The 21,396-nt window shown below is 47.6% G+C and overlaps 1 protein-coding gene across 1 annotated transcript in view; it reads right to left on the bottom strand.

Moving 5' to 3' along the window:
* The window catches only part of LOC132387365 (uncharacterized), a 39,768-nt gene extending 20,806 nt beyond the window's left edge, over window positions 1-18,962 (bottom strand). The window contains exons 1-4 of the mRNA XM_059959736.1: window positions 18,904-18,962; window positions 10,981-11,070; window positions 9,137-9,205; window positions 5,202-5,321 (exon numbers count right to left, since the gene is read on the bottom strand). Of these exons, the coding sequence (XP_059815719.1) occupies window positions 5,202-5,321; window positions 9,137-9,205; window positions 10,981-11,026 (235 nt within the window). The 5' untranslated portion in view covers window positions 11,027-11,070; window positions 18,904-18,962. The remainder of the gene's footprint in view (window positions 1-5,201; window positions 5,322-9,136; window positions 9,206-10,980; window positions 11,071-18,903) is intronic.
* Window positions 18,963-21,396: the final 2,434 nt, after the last annotated feature.

Genomic DNA, 21,396 nt, shown 5'->3' on the forward strand with positions numbered 1-21,396 from the left:
AGATGTGTTCAGCTGTGTCCACAGTGTTCTGCAGTCTCTGGTTTCCGAGAAGTGTTCAGCTGTGTCCACAGTGTTCTGCAGTCTCTGGTTTCCGAGATGTGTTCAGTTGCGTCCACAGCGTCCTGCATTCTCTGGTTTCCGAGATGTGTTCGACTGTGTCCACAGTGTCCTGCAGTCTCTTGTTTCCGAGATGAGTTCGTCTGTGTCCACAGTGTTCTGCAGTCTCTGGTTTCCGAGATGTGTTCAGCTGTGTCCACAGTGTCCTGCATTCTCTGGTTTCCGAGATGTGTTCGACTGTGTCCACACTGTCCTGCAGTCTCTTGTTTCCGAGATGTGTTCGTCTGTGTCCACAGTGTTCTATATTCTCTGGTTTCCGAGATGTGTTCAGCTGTGTCCACAGTGTTCTGCACTCTCTAGTTGCCGAGATGTGTACAGCTGTGTCCACAGTGTCCTGCAGTCTCTGGTTTCCCAGATGTGTTCAGCTGTGTCCACAGTGTTCTGCAGTCTCTGGTTTCCGAGATGTGTTCAGATGTGTCCACAGTGTTCTGCAGTCTCTGGTTTCCGAGAAGTGTTCAGCTGTGTCCACAGTGTTCTGCAGTCTCTGGTTTCCGAGATGTGTTCAGCTGTGTCCACAGTGTTCTGTAGTCTCTGGTTTCCGAGATGTGTTCAGTTGCGTCCACAGTGTCCTGCATTCTCTGGTTTCCGAGATGTGTTCGACTGTGTCCACAGTGTCCTGCAGTCTCTTGTTTCCGAGATGAGTTCGTCTGTGTCCACAGTGTTCTGCAGTCTCTGGTTTCCGAGATGTGTTCAGCTGTGTCCACAGTGTCCTGCATTCTCTGGTTTCCGAGATGTGTTCGACTGTGTCCACACTGTCCTGCAGTCTCTTGTTTCCGAGATGTGTTCGTCTGTGTCCACAGTGTTCTATATTCTCTGGTTTCCGAGATGTGTTCAGCTGTGTCCACAGTGTTCTGCACTCTCTAGTTGCCGAGATGTGTACAGCTGTGTCCACAGTGTCCTGCAGTCTCTGGTTTCCCAGATGTGTTCAGCTGTGTCCACAGTGTTCTGCAGTCTCTGGTTTCCGAGATATGTTCAGCTGTGTCCACAGTGTTCTGCAGTCTCTGATTTCCGAGATGTGTTCAGCTTTGTCCACACTGTTTTGCAGTCTCTGGTTTCCGAGATGTGTTCAGCTTTGTCCACAGTGTTCTGCAGTCTCTGGTTTCCGAGATGTGTTCAGCTGTGTCCACAGTGCTCTGCAGTCTCTGGTTTCCGAGATGTGTTCAGCTGTGTCCACAGTGAAATGCAGTCTCTGGTTTCCGAGAAGTGTTCAGCTGTGTCCACAGTCTTCTGCAGTCTCTTGTTTCCGAGATGTGTTCAGCTGTGTCCACAGTGTTCTGTAGTCTCTGGTTTCCGAGATGTGTTCAGTTGCGTCCACAGCGTCCTGCATTCTCTGGTTTCCGAGATGTGTTCGACTGTGTCCAGAGTGTCCTGCAGTCTCTTGTTTCCGAGATGAGTTCGTCTGTGTCCACAGTGTTCTGCAGTCTCTGGTTTCCGAGATGTGTTCAGCTGTGTCCACAGTGTCCTGCATTCTCTGGTTTCCGAGATGTGTTCGACTGTGTCCACACTGTCCTGCAGTCTCTTGTTTCCGAGATGTGTTCGTCTGTGTCCACAGTGTTCTATATTCTCTGGTTTCCGAGATGTGTTCAGCTGTGTCCACAGTGTTCTGCACTCTCTAGTTGCCGAGATGTGTACAGCTGTGTCCACAGTGTCCTGCAGTCTCTGGTTTCCCAGATGTGTTCAGCTGTGTCCACAGTGTTCTGCAGTCTCTGGTTTCCGAGATGTGTTCAGCTGTGTCCACAGTGTTCTGCAGTCTCTGGTTTCCGAGAAGTGTTCAGCTGTGTCCACAGTGTTCTGCAGTCTCTGGTTTCCGAGATGCGTTCAGCTGTGTCCACAGTGTTCTGTAGTCTCTGGTTTCCGAGATGTGTTCAGTTGCGTCCACAGTGTCCTGCATTCTCTGGTTTCCGAGATGTGTTCGACTGTGTCCACAGTGTCCTGCAGTCTCTTGTTTCCGAGATGAGTTCGTCTGTGTCCACAGTGTTCTATATTCTCTGGTTTCCGAGATGTGTTCAGCTGTGTCCACAGTGTTCTGCACTCTCTAGTTGCCGAGATGTGTACAGCTGTGTCCACAGTGTCCTGCAGTCTCTGGTTTCCCAGATGTGTTCAGCTGTGTCCACAGTGTTCTGCAGTCTCTGGTTTCCGAGATATGTTCAGCTGTGTCCACAGTGTTCTGCAGTCTCTGATTTCCGAGATGTGTTCAGCTTTGTCCACACTGTTTTGCAGTCTCTGGTTTCCGAGATGTGTTCAGCTTTGTCCACAGTGTTCTGCAGTCTCTGGTTTCCGAGATGTGTTCAGCTGTGTCCACAGTGCTCTGCAGTCTCTGGTTTCCGAGATGTGTTCAGCTGTGTCCACAGTGCTCTGCAGTCTCTGGTTTCCGAGATGTGTTCAGCTGTGTCCACAGTGTTCTGCAGTCTCTGGTTTCCGAGATGTGTTCAGATGTGTCCACAGTGTTCTGCAGTCTCTGGTTTCCGAGATGTGTTCGTCTGTGTCCACAGTGTTCTGCACTCTCTAGTTGCTGAGATGAGTACAGCTGTGTCCACAGTGTCCTGCAGTCTCTGGTTTCCCAGATGTGTTCAGCTGTGTCCACAGTGTTCTGCAGTCTCTGTTTTCCGAGATGTGTTCAGCTGTGTCCACAGTGTTCTGCAGTCTCTGGTTTCCCAGATGTGTTCAGCTGTGTCCACAGTGTTCTGCAGTCTCTGTTTTCCGAGATGTGTACAGCTGTGTCCACAGTGTTCTGCAGTCTCTGGTTTCCGAGATGTGTTCAGCTGTGTCCACAGTGTTCTGCAGTCTCTGGTTTCCGAGATGTGTCCACAGTGTTCTGCAGTCTCTGTTTTCCGAGATGTGTTCAGCTGTGTCCACAGTGTTCTGCAGTCTCTGGTTTCCGAGATGTGTTCAGATGTGTCCACAGTGTTCTGCAGTCTCTGGTTTCCGAGATGTGTTCAGCTTTGTCCATAGTGTTCTGCCGTCTCTGGTTTCCGAGAAGTGTTCAGCTGTGCCCACAGTGTTCTGCACTCTCTGGTTTCCGAGATGTGTTCAGCTGTGTCCACAGTGTTCTGCATTCTCTGGTTTCCGAGATGTGTTCAGCTGTGTCCACAGTGTTCTGCAGCCTCTGGTTTCCGAGATGTGTTCAGTTGCGTCCACAGTGTTCTGCATTCTCTGGTTTCCGAGATGTGTTCAGATGTGTCCACAGTGTTCTGCAGTCTCTGGTTTCCGAGATGTGTTCAGCTGTGTCCACAGTGTTCTGCTGTCTCTGGTTTCCGAGAAGTGTTCAGCTGTGTCCACAGTGTTCTGCACTCTCTGGTTTCCGAGATGTGCTCAGATGTGTCCACAGTGTTCTGCAGTCTCTGGTTTCCGAGATGTGTTCAGATGTGTCCACAGTGTTCTGCATTCTCTGGTTTCCGAGATGTGTTCAGCTGTGTCCACAGTGTTCTGCAGCCTCTGGTTTCCGAGATGTGTTCAGTTGCGTCCACAGTGTTCTGCATTCTCTGGTTTCCGAGATGTGTTCAGATGTGTCCACAGTGTTCTGCAGTCTCTGGTTTCCGAGATGTGTTCAGCTGTGTCCACAGTGTTCTGCCGTCTCTGGTTTCCGAGAAGTGTTCAGCTGTGTCCACAGTGTTCTGCACTCTCTGGTTTCCGAGATGTGCTCAGATGTGTCCACAGTGTTCTGCAGACTCTTGCGCTCAGGGGCGGAACAGTTTCCCTATGAAGATTCAGGAACCCAGATGGTTCATGAGGGCAGGGTAGTAGACGTGATGTGTAGGCAAATCAATAATGCGTTTAATGTTTCCACGTTGGCTACTCTGTAGATTGGGGTGGGACGAAGAGAGATTTGACTGACTGGTTTGTGCGGATTTGTAGGGATAATGTACGCTGAATTTAACATGTCCAAACACGAGGTCCCAGTTGGTAGATTGTTCAGGAAGATAGAAGGCAGGGATGTAGGGGGAGACGGAGAAGGAACGGAGCAGTGACAGAGCGTGGAAGAAGGGAAGATTGGGACGGTGGAAGATAAAAGAGAGAGGGCGATGCTAGATTATATGAGACCCGAGGTGAATTGTCGGGCTGATGTAACCGGGGATGACAGGTCAAGCACTAGTAGTGTATGTATGTATTTAACATGGGTATTAACAAATGCTCAGATGGTTATGTGTTCTGGAGGATGATTTGGAATCGAGGAGATATCTCTGACTAACTGGATTGCGGTGGACTGGTCAAGTCGGGATGGTAGATGTACTGGACCCATATTCTTACAGGGTCCCAGATGGTATATGCTGTGGAAGATGGCTGCGACGCAGGGCCGGATGGCTGACTGGAAATAGAAATGGCTTGGTGTCCGGAGCAAAGGTTTAATGCTGCAGTTCTTTTCTCAGACGAGGCGCCCAACGCGAGCTGAAGGAAATGCTATTTAAATCGGATATGTGTGAGTTATCGGGTTTCTGTGAGACAGCCCCGGGTTGGACTTTCGCAACAATCCGGAGGAACACTGAGGACTGTTGGAGAACAGAAGGACCCGCGGTACAGAAACATGATTAGCAGAATGTGAAGTCACAGGAGAACAGGACGGTGAAGAATGCGTCTGAACGCAGGACTTCATCCGAATGTCACTGAGTACAGGAGTCGGGTGACCATGTTGCAGTTGTACAGGACGGCGGTGAGGTCGCACGTGGAGTACGGTGTTCAGTGTTGGACGTCCGGCTCCCGGAGAGATGACATCGCTTTGGAAATGAGTGCTCGGGGAGATTTACAACGACGATGCCGGGACTCCGGGGACTGAGTTCGGGAGAGACGTTGGGTTGATTGCGACTTTATTCCTTGTAACGCAGGCGTGACCGTTCAGGTATATATAAAACCACGAGGAGGACAGACAGAGGCAATTATCTAACCTGGAGCTGGGCTATCGAGGGCCAGAGAACACATGTATAAGGAGAGAGGTGAAAATGATTCAACTGGTGAGCCGATTGATAACCGTTTGTTACCCAGATGGTGGTCAGACTGTGGAATGAGCTGCCAGGGAATTGGTCGATACAGATGAATTATCACTATATATAACGGATAACACGTGACTCCTTCAAAACGTGAAATCTGACCTGCCTGAGCAGTCATTGGCATTTCTCCTGTTCTCGGCGCCAGAGGAGGGTTTTCTTCCTTAGCGATGGGAAGTTCATTATGCCGAAAATTCAGCTGAGAGTAGGTGGGATCCAGACCATCTGGAACAGAATGGAAGAGAACGTGAGAGAGACAAATAGAAGGGCAAGAGACGGGTAGAGAATGGTGAGGCGGAGTGAGAGACAGGGAGAAAATTTGAGGAAGATGAGGAAGTGAGCAGATAAAGACGTGGAGACGGAGCAGCAGCTGGATGGATGGCGAGGGGAAATAGGGTGACAAATGAAGGTGTTGGGCAGGAAAATGGGAGAGAATGGGGAGAGAGAACGAGGAGAGGAATTCAACAGGCAGTGTGGACGGAGAAGAAGGAAAGGGACGGCTTGCAGCTTAACAGGCGGGGGACCAGCGTTCTGGCAGGCCGGTTTGCCACTGCAACACGGGTGCGTTTAAACTAGGAAGTGGGGGGGAGGGGCGGGACGAACTCGAAATATAAGGTTACAGTTAAAGGGAAAGAGTGCAACAGAAAGACTACAAAATTAAAGGGGTAGAAAGCTCAGGAAGGGATCGGAGAGTATGGCCAACTGCAATAGCGGTCCGTGTGTGAAGCGAGGGGAGTGATGAATTAAAATATGATATATGAATGCACGAAGTATAAGAAATAAAGAGGGTGAGCTTGAGGCTCATTTGGAAATTGGCAAGTATGATGTAATAGGAATAACATAGACATGGCTGCAAGAGGGCCAGGGCTGGGAAATGAATATTCAAGCGATTACGTCCAAACGAAAGGACAACAGTTGGACAGAGGGGCTGGGGAGGCTCTACTTGTGAGGTATGAAATTCAGTCCCTTGCGAGGGGAGGCATAGAATCAGGACATGTAGATTCAGTATGGATAGAACTGAGAAATTGTCAGGGCAAAAGGACACTAATGTGAGTTATCAATAGATCCCCAAATAGTAGCCGGGATATAGTCTGCAAGTTGCATCAAGAGCTAAAATTAGCATGTCGCAAAGGTAATGCTACATGCAGGTAGACTGGGAAAATCAGTTTGACACTGAACCCCAAGATGGGGAGTTTGTGGAGTGCGTCGGAGATGGATTCTTAGAGCAGATTGTACTGAAACCTAACAGACAGAAGGCAATTGTGGATCTAGTGTTGTGTAATGAACCGGATTTGATAAGGGAACTCGAGGTAAAGGAGCCAATAGGACTTTGTGACCATAATATGATGTTTTAATCTACAATTTGAGAGGGAGTAGGGAAAATGTGATGTGTCAGTATTACAGTCGAACAAAGAAGACTATGGAGCCATGAGGGAGTACCTAGCCAAAGTTAACTGGAAAGATACCCTAGCAGGGGTGACACTGGAGCAGGAAGAAGGACTCTAAGGGGAGTAGGGGGCGTCCGTGGCTAACAAGGGAAGTCAAGTACAGTATAAAAATACAAGAAACTTATAACATAGCAAAGATGAGTGGAAAGCCAGAGGATTGGGAAACATTTAAGGAGCAACAGAAGATAACTAAAAATACAATACGGGGAGAAAATATGAGGGACGAAGGTAAGCTAGCCAAGAATACCGAGGAGAATAGTAAAAGCTTCTTTGTATGTGAAGAGGAAAAAGCATTTTAGACCAAAGTTGGGCCCTTGAAGGCAGAAACGGGGGAATTTAATATGGGGAACAAGGAAATGACAGACGAGTTGAACAGTTACTTTGGATCTGTCTTCACTGGGGAAAACACAGACAATATCCCAGATGCGGTCAGAGGACCGAGGGCAACGGAGTAACTGAAAGAAATTCACATTAGGCAGTAAATGGTGTTGAGCAGACTGATGGAACAGAAGGCAAATAAATGCCGTGGGCCTGATGGTCTGCTTGCAAGAGTACATAAAGAGGTGGGTCTAGAAATCGTGGACACATTCGTAACCATTTTCCAATGTTCTATTGATTCAGGATCAGATCCTGAGGATTGGAGGATAGATAATGTTATCCCACATTTTAAGAAAGGAGGGAGAGAGAAAACAAGAAATTAGCCTGAAATCAGTGGTGGGGAAGTGCTGGACTCAATTATAGAAGATGAAATAACGGCACATTTGGATAGCAGTAACAGGATCGGTCGATTCATCATGGATTTACGAAGGGGGGATCATGCTTGACTAATTTCTGGAATTTGTTGAGGATGTGACTATGAAAATGGAAAAGGAGAGCCAGTGGATGTAGTGCACCTGGGCTTTCAGAAAGCCTTTGATGAGGTCCCACATAGGAGAATAGTGGGCAAAATTAAAGCACATGGTATTGGGGATAGGGTACCAACATGAATATAAAATTGGTTGGCAGACAGGAAACACAGAATAGGCATTAACGGGTCCTTTTCACAATAACAGGCAGTGATTAGTGGGGTACCGCATGGTTTCGTGCTAGGATCGCAGCTATTTAAAATAGACCTTAATAATTTAGATGAAGGGATTAAAAGTAACATTAGCAAATTTGCAGATGACACAAAGCAGGGTGGAATTGTGAAATATGAGGAGGATGTTAAGAGAATGCAGGGTGACTTAGACAGGTTGGGTGAGTGGGCAGATAAATGGCAGATGCAGTTTAGTGTGGATAAATGTGAGTTTATCCACTTTGTGGCAAGAGCAGGAAGGCAGATCACTATCTGAATGGTGTCAAATTAGGAAAAGTGTAAATACAACGTTATCTGAGTGCTCTTGTACATCAGTCACTGAGCGCATGCATGCACGTACAGCAGACAGTGCAGAAAGCTAATGGCATGTTTGCCTTCATAACAAGGGGAGTTGAGTATAGGAACAAAGAGGTCCTGCTGCAGTTGTACAGCGCCCTGGTGAGACCACACTTGCAGTATTGTGTTAAGTTTCGGTCTCCAAATTGGAGGAAGGGCATTCTTGCTATTGAGGGAGTGCAGCGTAGGTTCACGAGGTTAATTCCCGGGATGGCGGGACTGTCATATGTTGAAAGATTGGAGCAACTGGGCCTGTATACACTGGAATTTAGAAGGACGAGAGGAGATCTGATGGAGACATATAAGATTGTTAAGGGATTGGGCACGCTGGAGGCAGTAAACATGTTCCCGATGTTGGTGGAGTCCAGAACCAGATGTCACAGTTTAAGACAAAGGGGTAGGTCATTTAGAACTGCGTTGAGGAAAAGCTTCTTCACTCATAGAGTAGTGGATCTATGGAATGCTCTGCCTCAGAAGGCAGTGGAGGGCATTTCTCTGGATGCTTTCAAGGAAGAGTTGGGTCGAGCTTTTAAAGATAGCGGAGTCAAGGGTTATCGGGAGAAGGCAGGAAAGGAGTACTGTTTGTGGATAATCAGCCATGATCACAATGAATGGCGATGCTGGCTCGATGGGCTGAATTGCCTACTCCTCTATTTATAGTCTATTGTCTATTGCGTACAGGAGTAAGTCGGTCATGTTGCAATTGTACAGGATGTCGGTGACGCCGATACACGTGGAGTACGGTGTTCAGTGTTGGTCGTCCTGTTCCCGGAAAGATGCCATAGAATTGGAAATGAGTGCTCGGGGAGACTTACGACGACGTTGCCTGGACACCAGGGACTGAGTTAGGGAAAGAGGTTGGGTTGATTGCGACTGTATTCCTTGTAGAGCAGGGATAACCTTTCAGGGGTATATGAAGCCACGAGGAACACAGACAGAGTGAATGGGCGCAATGATTTCCCCTAGATTTGGAAAATGGAGGACAAGCGCGCACGGGTATAAGGAGAGAGGGGAAATAGATTCAACTGGTGAGCCGATTGACAACCGTTTGTTACCCAGATTGTGCTCAGTCTGTGGATCGAGCTGCCAGGGAATTGGTGGAGACGAATGCATTACACACTAGGGCATTTGGGAGTCTGACATGTGGCCCTCAAGAATGACGTCGTTGTTGCATCACTGACCTGTTTGTGCATTGGTGAGGCGTTCCACTTTACGAATGTTCAGCTCGGTGTAGGTCGATGTCAGATGGTCTGCGAGAGAGAGATAGACAAATATGAGATAGCGCGATAGAGATCCGGGGATAGTGAGGTGTAGACGGAAGCGAAGAGAGCACAGAGACGTGGAGGGGGAGAGGGTTGGGGACAGAGAAATGGATGATGGGAGAGAGGCAAGAGAGGGAAGCGAGACAGGGAGTCCACCGACAGAGAGAGTGAAATGGATGGATTGAGTTGTTGAGAGGGCGTGACTGAGATGTGGGGATGGTTGAGAAAATGGAATAGAATTGGGGAAAGTGAACGAGGAGAAATTGGAGAGAGAGAGAGAGCGGTGAAGTGAGGTGAGGAGTGTGAGGTCGTCAGTGCGGAGAGCAGGATTGAGGGGCGAGGCAGAGGGGTGAGAGAGTAGAAAGTGAAGGGTGGAGATATGTGTGGGAGAGAGGATGGAAGAGTCAAAAGGAGCAAGAGAGTGAGGGAAAAAGTGCAGAGAGAGAGCCAGAGTGGGAGTCCGGGGGAGGGAGACAGAGGGTAGAGGATTAAGAAAGTGAGCAATGAGAGAGGGAAGAGCTAATGGGTCAAAAGGTGCAGAAAGCTGTTGCGAAATAGTTAGAGAGCGGACAGAATAACCACGCGAGAGGGAGGCAAAAGAGGAGGGAAAGAGGGAGGGAAAGGGGGAAGGTGGGAGAGAGGGAATAGTGGGACAGACAGCGTGAAAGACAGGGCAGAGAGAGAGGGGGTACGGAAGAGAAAGAGGTTCAAGGTGGAATAGAGTGAGGAGAGGGCGTTAGAGGAGAGCGAATGAGGGAGAGCAAGATGGGGAGAATAGTTAGAGCGTAAAGAGAGGGGGTGATGAGGGGCAGAGTGACAAGGGAGGGGAGAATCGATGAGATGGGAAAAGAGAGATAGAGGGGAGAAGATTAGGGAAACAGAAGCATGCGTGCGAGAGGGAAAGGGAGAGAGAAGGGGGAAGAGTTAAGGTTTGTTCAGAGTGAGGGAGGGAGATGGAAAATACGAGCGGGGATGAAAAATATATTTTAGGGAGCCCCCTCATCACCGTATCTCTCATTGTCCTCTCTAAACACCACCCTTCACACGGTGCTCCTGATTCACCTGCCATCTAACAGCGCTCCCTCCTTTCGCAGTCTCAGCGCTCCCCTCAGTCACCCTTCCACTCCACCGCCCCGATCACGAGACTTACACAACACTTTCCCCCCCCCCCATGACATTCCGTCCTCCCACAACACACTCTCTACATCCTAATCCACAATGCTGCATCGATAATGCCCTCCTATGCGGGTCGCTCCACGCCACCCTTCCCAAAGCACGCCAGCGTCACTATCGCCCCCACCCCCTCACATTGCTCCCTCCTAGTCGCCTGTCCTGCGCGTTCCCTCGGACATATTCTCAAACAGCGAATCATTAGGGTGAGCTGTCAGTTTGCCCTGAGGTTTCTCGACAGGAATGGACAAATTACATGAACAGTCAGGGGAACAACGATGAAACTGACTTCCATCGCTACGGACCCGGGGCACAGAGAGGTTCTAGGCTTTAGTCTCTACGTACGATACATCAGGTTCAGAAATTGGCTGAGGCTCCCTCATCATCGACCCAGTCAAACACAGAGTGACTCTCCCTGTGCAGCGTCTCACAATTCCTGGGCTTAGACACAGAGTGACGCTCCCTCCCCAATATGCCATCACAAACCCCCAGGGTCAAACGCTGAGGGAGTTTTCATCCAGAATATCCAAAACACGCTCTCGGAGTCAGACTCAAATTGAAACTCCCTCCCTCCGTCTTTCTGCCCCACTCACCTCGGGAAGGTGTCCCTGAGCCAGTACTTGTGAGCTTCTTATTCATGGAAGCGTCGCGGTCGTCTATCCTGTCGAGGATACTCTGCGTGTCTGAGCTCAGGAAGGAGAAGTAACCGACGTCAGAGTAAGCCCGTTTTGTCAAGGGAGTCAAACCGAAACCAAAACACACAAGCTGAACAGCTGCAAAAGAGAGGAAGCGAGAACTGGGGGTGGGAGAGGTACAGTGGAGAGGGAATGAGAGTGCGGAAGAATGGCCTGCAGAGATAGACTTCAATAAGGTCCCACATGGGAGCTTAGTTAAGAAGATTCAGTTGCTAGGTATTGACGGTAAAGTAGTAAACTGGATTCGCCATTTGCTCAATGGGAGAAGCCGGAGAGTGGTAATGGATGATATATTATCCTGAATCGAGGTCTGTGACTAGTGGTGTGCCACAGGGATCAGTGCTGGGTCCATTGTCATTTGTCATCTATATCATTGATCTGGATGATAATGAGGTAAATTGGATCAGCAGATTTGCTGTTGATACAGAGATTAGAGGTGTAGTGGACAGTGAGGTAGGTTTTCAAAGCTTGCAGAGGGATTTGGACCAGCTGGAGAATCGGACAGAAAAATGTCAGATGAAGTTTAATACAGACAAGTGTAAGGTGTTGCATTTTGGATGGGAAAATGAAGGTTAAACATACAAGGTAAATGGTAAGGCATTGAGGAGTGCTGTAGAACAGAGGAATCTAGGAACACATATACATAATTCCCTAGTTTCCTTGGTAAATACAGATGCAAAAAAAAAACGATTTATAATCTCTTCCAGTTATTTTGGTTCCATGCAAAGCCGACCACTTTGATCTTCAAGAGCACCAATTTTATCCCTTACTTTCCTTTTGTTCCTAACATACCTGTAGAAGCTCTCAGGATTATCCTTCACCCTGACTGCCAAAGTAAACTCATGTCTTTTTTTACCCCCCCTGACTTCTTTCTTAAGTATTTTCTAACTGTTTTTATATTCCTCAAGCAAATGATTTCCTCCCTGTTGCCTGTACATGTTATACATCTCTCTCTTCTTCTTTATCAGGGTTCCGATATCCCTCGAGAACAAAAGTTCATTATTCGTATTCTAGTTCTCCAAGGGAAGGGCACTAGGACCCAAGGAGTGTGGCACCTGTGTCGTCGCAGAGCAATGCGTTGTTAAATGCCTTGCTGAAGGACACAACACGCTGCCTCAGCTGAGGCTAGAACCAGTGAACATCAGATCACTAGACCAATGCCTTATCCATCAGGCCACGCACCAGCACTTTCAGCCTTAACACATGCCCTGTTCAAAATGCTCACAGTCCATTTAGGGGAGACTTAGGGGAGACAGCCATTCCGTGAAATGATTCTTGCACTTAATGTGTATGTGGGGCTGTGTGCAGATTTGGAGCTTTGACGAGTCTCAAGGCAAATTTACACTGACAGCATATTCCATTGATCCCAACTTTTGTTGAGACAGCTGACTCCCACATATGGTTAAATATTAATTCATTTAAATTCTCTTTCACGTCGTGTTGTTTCGGTTCCCAAGATTGAACTTTTTCCCACGAAGAATTTACGTAAGGAAACGGCTTAAAGGCACTGACCTTTCAATAACAACACTGTACTCAATCCATTCTGATAGTTTGCAGGGATTAACACGAGAACACTCAACGAATTCCTTCCTAATAAGCATCAAACAAGGTCGAACCTGTTTCACCGTCGGAATCTGTACTCCTTGATCTTTAACTCCCGAAGTCTGATCTTCACTCCCCACTGATTTTCAACTGGCAGTGTTGTAAAGAAACTGCTGGCAATGACCTTTTAAACCTTAGGCATTAGATAAAACTTCATCTTTCAACTAAACTGCGTCAAAATATTAAATCCGCAGTGGGATAAAGTCAACATGGCAAATCCAGCCATGAACTGCCCCTCCTCACAGGGAGGGGTCCTCCTTTTATACCCTGTAAAAAAAACCTGTCACATGACCTCTACTGGCGGGAAAATGACGTCACTTCATCATCACAAGACCATTACCTCAAGTCCAGTATAGCTTCAACCCCTGTCTCGTGTCACGGGTATGTAACAGAAGGAATGGGCTGAACAATGGCAGATGGAGTTTAATACAGTCAAGTGTGATGTGTTACACTTCGGAAGGTCAAACCAATTTGAGAAGATAAATGGTAGGACACTGAGGAGTGCAGTAGAACAGAAGGATCTGGGAGTACAGATACACAACTCACTTAAAGTGGCTTCACAAGTAGAGATGGTTGTCAAGAAAGCTTTCGGTACATTGGCCTTTATAAATCAAAGTGTTGAGTCTAAGAGTTAGAATTTAATGGGGAGGTTCTATAAGACATTGTTGAGATCGAGTTTGGAGTACTGTGTGAAGTTTTGGTCACCTAATTAAAGGAAGGATATTAATAATGTTGATAGAGTGCCGAGAAGTTTTAAAAACATATTGCCGGGACTTGAGAAACAGAGTTACACTGTAAGGTTGAATAGGTTATGACATTATTCCCTGGAGCGTAGGAGAATGTGGGGTGATTTGATAGAGGTGTGTAAAATTATTCTGAGTATTGATAGAATGAATGCAAGCAGGCTTTTTCCACTGAGGCCAGGGGAGAAAAAAAAACAAAACACCGAGGTCAGGGGCTAAGGAAGAAGGCGGGAAAGTTTAAAGGGAACATTGGGGGAGAGATTCTTCACGCAGAGAGTGGTGAGAATGTGGAATATTATACCTCCCAAATGTGCATAAATCCTGCCCCTTAGGATCTTCTCCATCAACTTATCAATGACTGAGGAAGGACTCACTGGTCTATAATTTTCTGGACTATGTCTACCCACTTTCTGTAATAAAGGAACAAGTTCCACAAACACCAATCCTGCGGAAACACTCCCGTCCCCAGTGATGATGCAACGATGATCGCAGAGGCTCAGTAATCTCCTCCCTCGCCTCTTATGTTAGCCTGGGTTACATCTCATCCAGTCCCAGTGACTTTTCCACATGTTCAATCTCTTCAGTCTGCTGCAAGTTATCACTAACATCGGCAAGATAATTTTCAACATGAACACTGAAGGAAAGTATTCATAAAAATCTACCACCTGACCAGGTTACTTTTCCAATATCAAATCAAGAAGAGTTTCCCGTCATGCAGGCTTATCTACATATTGTGTGAAGAAACCTTTCTGGACACACCGAACAGACTCCAACCCATCTACAACTCTGGCTCCAGAGAGATGCCAATCGATATTTGGGAAATTAATATCTCCCATCGCGACAACACTGTTATTGTCATAACTTTCCAGGAGCTGGTTCCCGATCTGCTCCTCGATATTCCTGCCACTGTTGGGCAGCCAATAAAAAAAACGAGTGTAGTTATTTACCCTTTCCTGTTCCCAATCTTCACCCTAAGAGTCTCCGTAGATAATTCCTCTATGGCGTCCATCATTCCTGTAGCTGTCACTATCTCTGATCAACAGTGCCATGCCCCCAGCTCTTTTGCTCACGCCCGTCCTTTCTGAAACATCTAGAGGTTGGCACCTGAAGTATCCATTCCTCTCTCAGAGCCATCCAAGTCTCTGTAATGCCCACCACATCATATTACTTCGGCAGTTTGAACTGGGTACGACTGCGCAAGCGCGTGAAACTTGGCCCGTGATGCAGCTGGAGAGTTTAAAAAGCGAGCAGGTTAACGGAGCGGGCGACGCACTGGAGGGAGACAGAGTAGGAAGCCTTGTTTTGAAAATGGAAATTCCTTGTTTTGGATCCAATGATTCCAAGTTTTGGAGCCCACCCATTTACACCACGTGCTAATCTGTATGGCCTTCCTCTGTCTGAACACACTGGGGCGGGTCCTGGTCCTGTTCTTTAATTTAATAGCTAAATCCCTGTCCTCACTTTGCAAAACCACCTTCCCATACAAACCGATTTCATTGCTACATGTATTCTGTTCACTCACTTAAGAATCATAGGGAAGGAATGGTGAGCAGAGAAAAGAGGAAGGAAGTGGAGGAGAGTTGGGCCACAGAAAGGGTGCTCAGTTTGCAGCCGTTGAAGCAGAACGTGTGAGTTACCATTTTCTTGCAAAACAAAACGTGGGAATGTTTTGGCTCCAGAGGCTTCAGCGAGCAGATTCTGAGGACGAGTTTGCTCCCAGTGAGGTAAGGCCGGGTAATCTCCTTTAATTAATCTAATTAGTTTAGGAGTAGGTCATGGAGGCAGCAGTTAGGGCAGGAGAGTATTCCGTTAACAATATGTGAGAAGTCCGGGCGAGCACAAACGTGCCTCATGGCCACACCTGCAATAGGTGCATCCAGATGCAGCTCCTCACAAACTGTGTTATGGAGCTGGATAAACTTCAGACCATTCGGGAGACGGAGGGAGAAATAAACAGGAGTTTCTGGGGGACACTCTCCCCTAAATGTCAGGAGGCAGGTATCTGGGTGACTGTGAGCGGAGTGAAGTGGAATAGACAGAATGAGCAGAGCACCCCTGCGGCCGCTCCCACCAATAATAAGTATACCGTTTTGCATACTGTTGGTGGGGACGACCTACCAGGGACAATTTGTAATGGTCACGTCCATGGCAGTGAGACTGGATCCTCAACTCAGAAGGGAAGGAGTGAAAAGAGGAGAGCAGTAGTGATAGGGGATTCGATGTTTGGGGGGAGAGATAGGAGGTTCTGTGGAAGAGATCAAGAATCCCGAATGTTCTGTTGCCTCCCTGGCGCCATAGTCCGCGATATCTCGGATCGACTTCCCACTGAGCAGCCGGATGTTGTGGTCCCTGTAGGGGCAAATAAGGTGGATAGGAAGAAGGAGTGGTCCTACAAACAGTTTTATGGAGTTAGGTGCAATATTGGAGGAAGGGACCTCCAGGGTTGCAATCATAGGATTGCTACCCGTGCCACGTACTAGTGAGGCCAGAAATATGAAAAAAAATACAGCTAAATACGTGGCTTAGGAGTTTGTGCAGGAAAGATAGTTTAATGTTTCTGGACAATTGAGCCTTGTTCCAGGGAAGGTGGGACTTGTACCATCGGGACGGTTTGCACCTGAACTGGTGGGGGACTAACATCCTTGCGGGAATGTTTGCTGGTGCTGCACCGGGGGGTTATACTAGATTTGCGGGGGAAGGGGAACCAGAGTGTCAGAGCAGATGGTGAGGTGGGGAAGGATAAAGGTCATGCGAGAGCTGCAATTACAGTGCATGGAGTAAAGCCAGATCTAGCATTTGAGGAAAGAGAAACAGAATAAGGGTGTAGAGGTAGTTAGATAGAACGGCTAAAGTGCGTGTACGACAATGCAAGAAACAGCAGCAACAAAGGTAATGACATATTGCCCTTACAATTTCTTAGTTCTATCCATACTGAGTCTACATTTCCTGATTCTATGTCACACCTCGCAAGGGACTGAATTTCATTCCTCACCAGCAGAACCACCCCACCCCCTCTGCCTTCCTGTCTGTCCTTTTGTCAGAACGTATACGCTTGATTATTCATTTCCCAGTGAAAAGTGGCAGATACGTTCACGTCGGAGAAGTGTGAGGTGGTATACTTTGGAAGGACAAACTCCAAGGCAGAGTACAGAGTAAATGGCAGGATACGTGGTAGTGGGGAGGATTAGTGGGGTGTACATCTCTACAGTTCCATGAAAGTTGCCTCACAGGTTGATGAGGTAGATAAGAACGCCTATGGGATGTTACCTTTCAGAAGTCGAGAGATAGAGTTCTAGAGTCGCGATGCAAGGATTCAGCACTATAAAATCCTGGTTAGGCCACACCTGGAGAACTGTGTCCAGTCTGGTCGCCTCACTTTAGAAAGGATGTGGAAGCATTGGAGAGGGTACAGAGGAGATTTACCAGGATGATGCCTGGTTTAGAAAGTGTGCATTACGATCAGAGATTAATGGAACTAGGGCTTTACTCTTTGGAGAGAAGGAGGATGAGAGGAGACATGATAGAGGTATACAAGATATTAGGAGGAATAGATAAAGTGGATAGCCAGCGCCTCTTCCCCAGTGCACCACTGCTCATTACAAGAGGACATGGCTTTAAGGTAAGGGGTGGGAAGTTCAAGGGGGATATTAGAGGAAGGTTTTTTACTCAGAGAGTGGTTGGTGCGTGGAATTCACTTCCTAAGTCAGTGGTGGAGGCAGATACACTAGTGAAATTTAAGAGACTACGAGACAGGGAAATGGAAGAATTTAAGTTGGGGGGATATATGGGGGGCATGGTTTAAGGGTCGGCACGGCATTGAGGGCCGAAGGGACTGTAATGTCCTGTACTATTCTATGTTCTATGTTGTAACATTGCCATACAGTTCTTATTCGTCACTTTCGCCCATAAGCCTGACTTAGATGAATAGGCTTTCCTGTCCTGACTGTTCACTGCAGTGACATTTTCTCAGCCTAGTGATGTCACCCCTCCTCCTTTAATTCCTTTCCCTTTCTCACGGCTAAAAATAGGGAAACCCAAAATATCGTGCTCTCCTTCTTGCTCCTCCTGCAACTAATTCTTAGTAATGGCTACAATGTCATATTTCACTATACTGATTCATTCCCTGAGCTCAACCGCCTTTTTAAAGGGTCCTGCAGCAACAAATACAGAGGTCAGGGCACCAGTCGCATTATGTCTTAACTCTTGACGTCTCACTAGTTCTGCGATCTTAACATCATCTGTCTCCATAGCGAGTCCGCAATGTGATCTGGAGCTCTGCATCCCATCCCCCTGCAACTCGAGTTCAACGACTCTCCCCAAAACTCTCATGCACAGTACTGACAACCCTTCCCGCTAGGATATCAGTTCCCCTCCAGTTCTGGTGTAAACCGTATTACATCTCTTCTATATAGATCCCATCTTCCTCGGAAAAAAATACAATGATTCCAAGTTTTAGAGTCCACCCACTTACACCACGTGCTAATATGTATGGCCTTCCTCTGTCTGAACACACTGGGACGGGTAGTGGTCTTGTCCATTAATTTAATAGCTAGCTCCCTGTCCTCACTTTGCAAAACCACCTTCCCATAGAAACCGATTTCATTGCTTCATATATGCTGCTCACTCACTTAAGAATCATAGAGAAGGAATGGTGTGCTGAGAAAAGAGGAAGGAAGTGGAGGAGAGTGGGGCCACAGAAAGGGTGCTCAGTTTGCAGCCGGTGGAGCAGAACGTGTGAGTTACCATTGTCTTGCTCCCTATCTTTGCTTGGTGTCAGTTTAAAAGCTGAAATCCACTGACCCATGACTAGGAGTCAGAGACAAAGCGAGAATCCCTCCATACAATCCCATCACACAATCCTGGAAACATTCACTGAGTAGCGCTCCCTCCACAAAGATCCATCACACACAGCCGGGATCTGACACAGAGTGCAAGTCCCTCCACACTGTCCCAGCACACACTCCGGAGTCATACACTGAGTGAAACTCCGTCCACACCGTCCCATCACCCACTCCCGGGGTCAGACACAGAGTGAACCTCCCTCCACACCGTCCCATCACACACTCACGGGGTCAGGCACAGAGTGAATCTCCCTCCATACCGTCCCATCACACACTTCCGGGGTCAGACGCAGAGTGAACCTCCCTCCACACCGTCCCTCACACACTCCCGGTGTCAGGCACAGAGTGAATCTCCCTCCACACCGTCCCATCACACACTCCCGGGGTCAGACACAGAGTGAACCTCCCTCCACACCATCCCTCACACACTCCCGGGGTCATATACTGACTGAAACTCCGTCCACACCGTCCCATCACACACTTCCAGGGTCAGATATCCCGCGAAGCTCACTAGGTATTATACCATGACACTCCTGGAGTCAGACATGTGAAGTACCTCCCGCAACATCGCAGCACAGTCCACTAGAATGAGAAAAAATACGAAACCCTCTCCCTCCTCCGGTCTCCCCACTCACCAATACCCAGCCATTCAGGTTTCCAGTAGTCTTGAATTGTGTGTGTCTCTCGGAGATGGTGTGTGTGTGTGTGTGTGTGTGTGTGAGCGGACTGTGTGCTGGCGTCAGAGGAAGGAAGGGGAGGAGAGAGGAGGCCAGAGAAAGGGTGGTGAGAATAGAAACACTGTTGCAAGTGGTGTGGATGCACATGACCGGCCTGAGCATGCAGAGTTGTGGAGAAATTCAGATCCTGGCGATCGATATCAGTTGGAATGGGCAGGAGATGTATCACCACCCATCATCTCTCCCTTATACTACGCTCAATTACCTGTGTCACAGAGTGGGAGGAGAGTGGTGGGACGACTTAGATGGGGAGCGTTTAACACATGGAGTGTATCACCGAGATGGGGAAGGGACGTATGAGTAGGTACGGGATAATGGAGACGGCGAAGTGTGCAGGAGGGGCTTTGGGTCACGGAGACGGGTTTCCTTGGAAATAACGGATGGGTGACGGAGACGGGAGTGGTGTATTGCAGACAGTGTGTGACGGTGACGGGAAGTAGTATAGGGGAAAACGTTTGACTAGGTTGAGAGGGATTTTGCGAGGGAGGGAGTTATGCATACGGAGTGAAATGTTTTCGATTGTTTTGGAATTACATTGCAGGTTAACTTTCTCTCGATATGTCCTTCCTATCACACACTCGGCATCCCGAATGACCCTGCGTTCATCCAGTTCAATTTCCAACTCCTCAAAGCGGAATGGTAGAATCTGCAGCTGGATACACTTGACCGTAAGACTCAGGAGAAGAGGTCGGCCATTCGGCCCATCGAGACTGCTCCGCTATTTTATCATGAACTGATCCTTTCACCCATTTAGTACCACTTCTCCCGCCTTCTCACCATACCTTTGATGCCCTGGCTACTTTGATGCCTATCAATCTCTGCCTAAATACACCCAATTACTTGGCCTGCACTGCCGCCCGTGACATCAAATTCCAGGGATTCTACACCCTCTGGCTGAAACAAAAAAATCTTCGCATCTCTGTTTTGAATGGGCGTCCTTCAATCCTTAAATCATGCTCTCTCGTTATTGACTCCCCCACCATGGGAAACAACTTTGCCACATCCACTCTGTCCATGCCTTTCAACATTCGAAATGTTTCTATGAGGTTCACCCTCATTCTTCTAATCTCCAAGGAGTACAGTGCAAGAGCGGTCAAACGTTCCTCGTATGTTACCCACTCATTCCCGGACTCATTCTAGTGAAATTTCTCTGAACCCTTTCCAACGTCAGCACATCCTTTCTTAAATAAGCTGCCTAAAACTGCACACAGCACTCCAACTGAGTTCTTACCAGTGCCTTATAGAGCTTCAACATCACACCCCTGCTCCTATAATCTATTCCTCTAGAAGTAGACAATAGGTGCAGTAGTGGGACATTGGTCTTTCCCAGCCAGCATCGCCATTCAATGTGATCAGGGCTGAACATCCACAATCAATGCCCTGTTTCTGCCTTCTCCCAATATCCGGTGACGGCGCTATGTGTTAAGAGCTCTGTCTAACTCTGTCTTGAAAGCATACAGAGAAACGGCCTCCACTGCCTTCTGAGGCAGAGCATTCTATAGATCTATGATTGCTTTTTCTTGAACTCCTTATTCTTAAAATGTGGTCTCTCGTTCTGCACTCCCCCAACATCGGGAGCATGTTTCTGTCCTCTAGCGTGTCCAATCCCTGAATAATCATATATGTTTCAATCAGATCCCGTCTCATCCTTCTAAATTCCAATGTATACAAGTCCAATTCTCCAATCGGTCAACACCCGACAGTCCCGCAATCCCGGGAATCAATCTCGTGAACCTATGCCGCACTCACTCAATAGCAAGAATGTTCTTCCTCAAATTTAGAGACCAAAAGTGAACACAATACTCCAGGTGGGGTCTCACGAGGGCCCTGTGCAACGGTAGAAGGACCTCTTTGCTCCTATACTCAACTCCCCTTGTTATGAAGGCCATCATGCCATTAGCTTTCTTTACTGCCTGCTATACCTGCATGCTTACTTTCAGTGTCTGATAAACAAGGACACCTAGATCTCATTATATTTCATTTTTTTCCTAACTTGACACCAGTCAGATAATAATTTGCCTTCCTGTTCTTGTCACCAAAGTGGATAACCTCACATTTATCCACATTAAACTGCATCTGCCATGATTCTGCCCACTCGACTAACCTGTCCAAATCACCCTGCATTCTCCTAAAATCCTCCTCATATTTCACACCGCCAGCCGCTTTGTGTCATCTGCAAATTTACTAATGTTACTTTTAATCCCTTCATCTGAATCATTAATGCATACTGTAAATAGCTGCGGTCCCAACACTGAGCCTTGCGGTACCCCACTGGCCACTGGCTGCCGTTCTGAAAATGACACGTTAATCCCTACCCTTTCTTTCCTTTCAGCCAATAATTTTCTATCCATTTCTGTACTCTACCCTCAATACCGTGTGCTCTAATTTTGG

The sequence above is a fragment of the Hypanus sabinus genome, unplaced genomic scaffold, assembly GCF_030144855.1.
Source record: "Hypanus sabinus isolate sHypSab1 unplaced genomic scaffold, sHypSab1.hap1 scaffold_1766, whole genome shotgun sequence".
Lineage (NCBI taxonomy): Eukaryota > Metazoa > Chordata > Chondrichthyes > Myliobatiformes > Dasyatidae > Hypanus > Hypanus sabinus.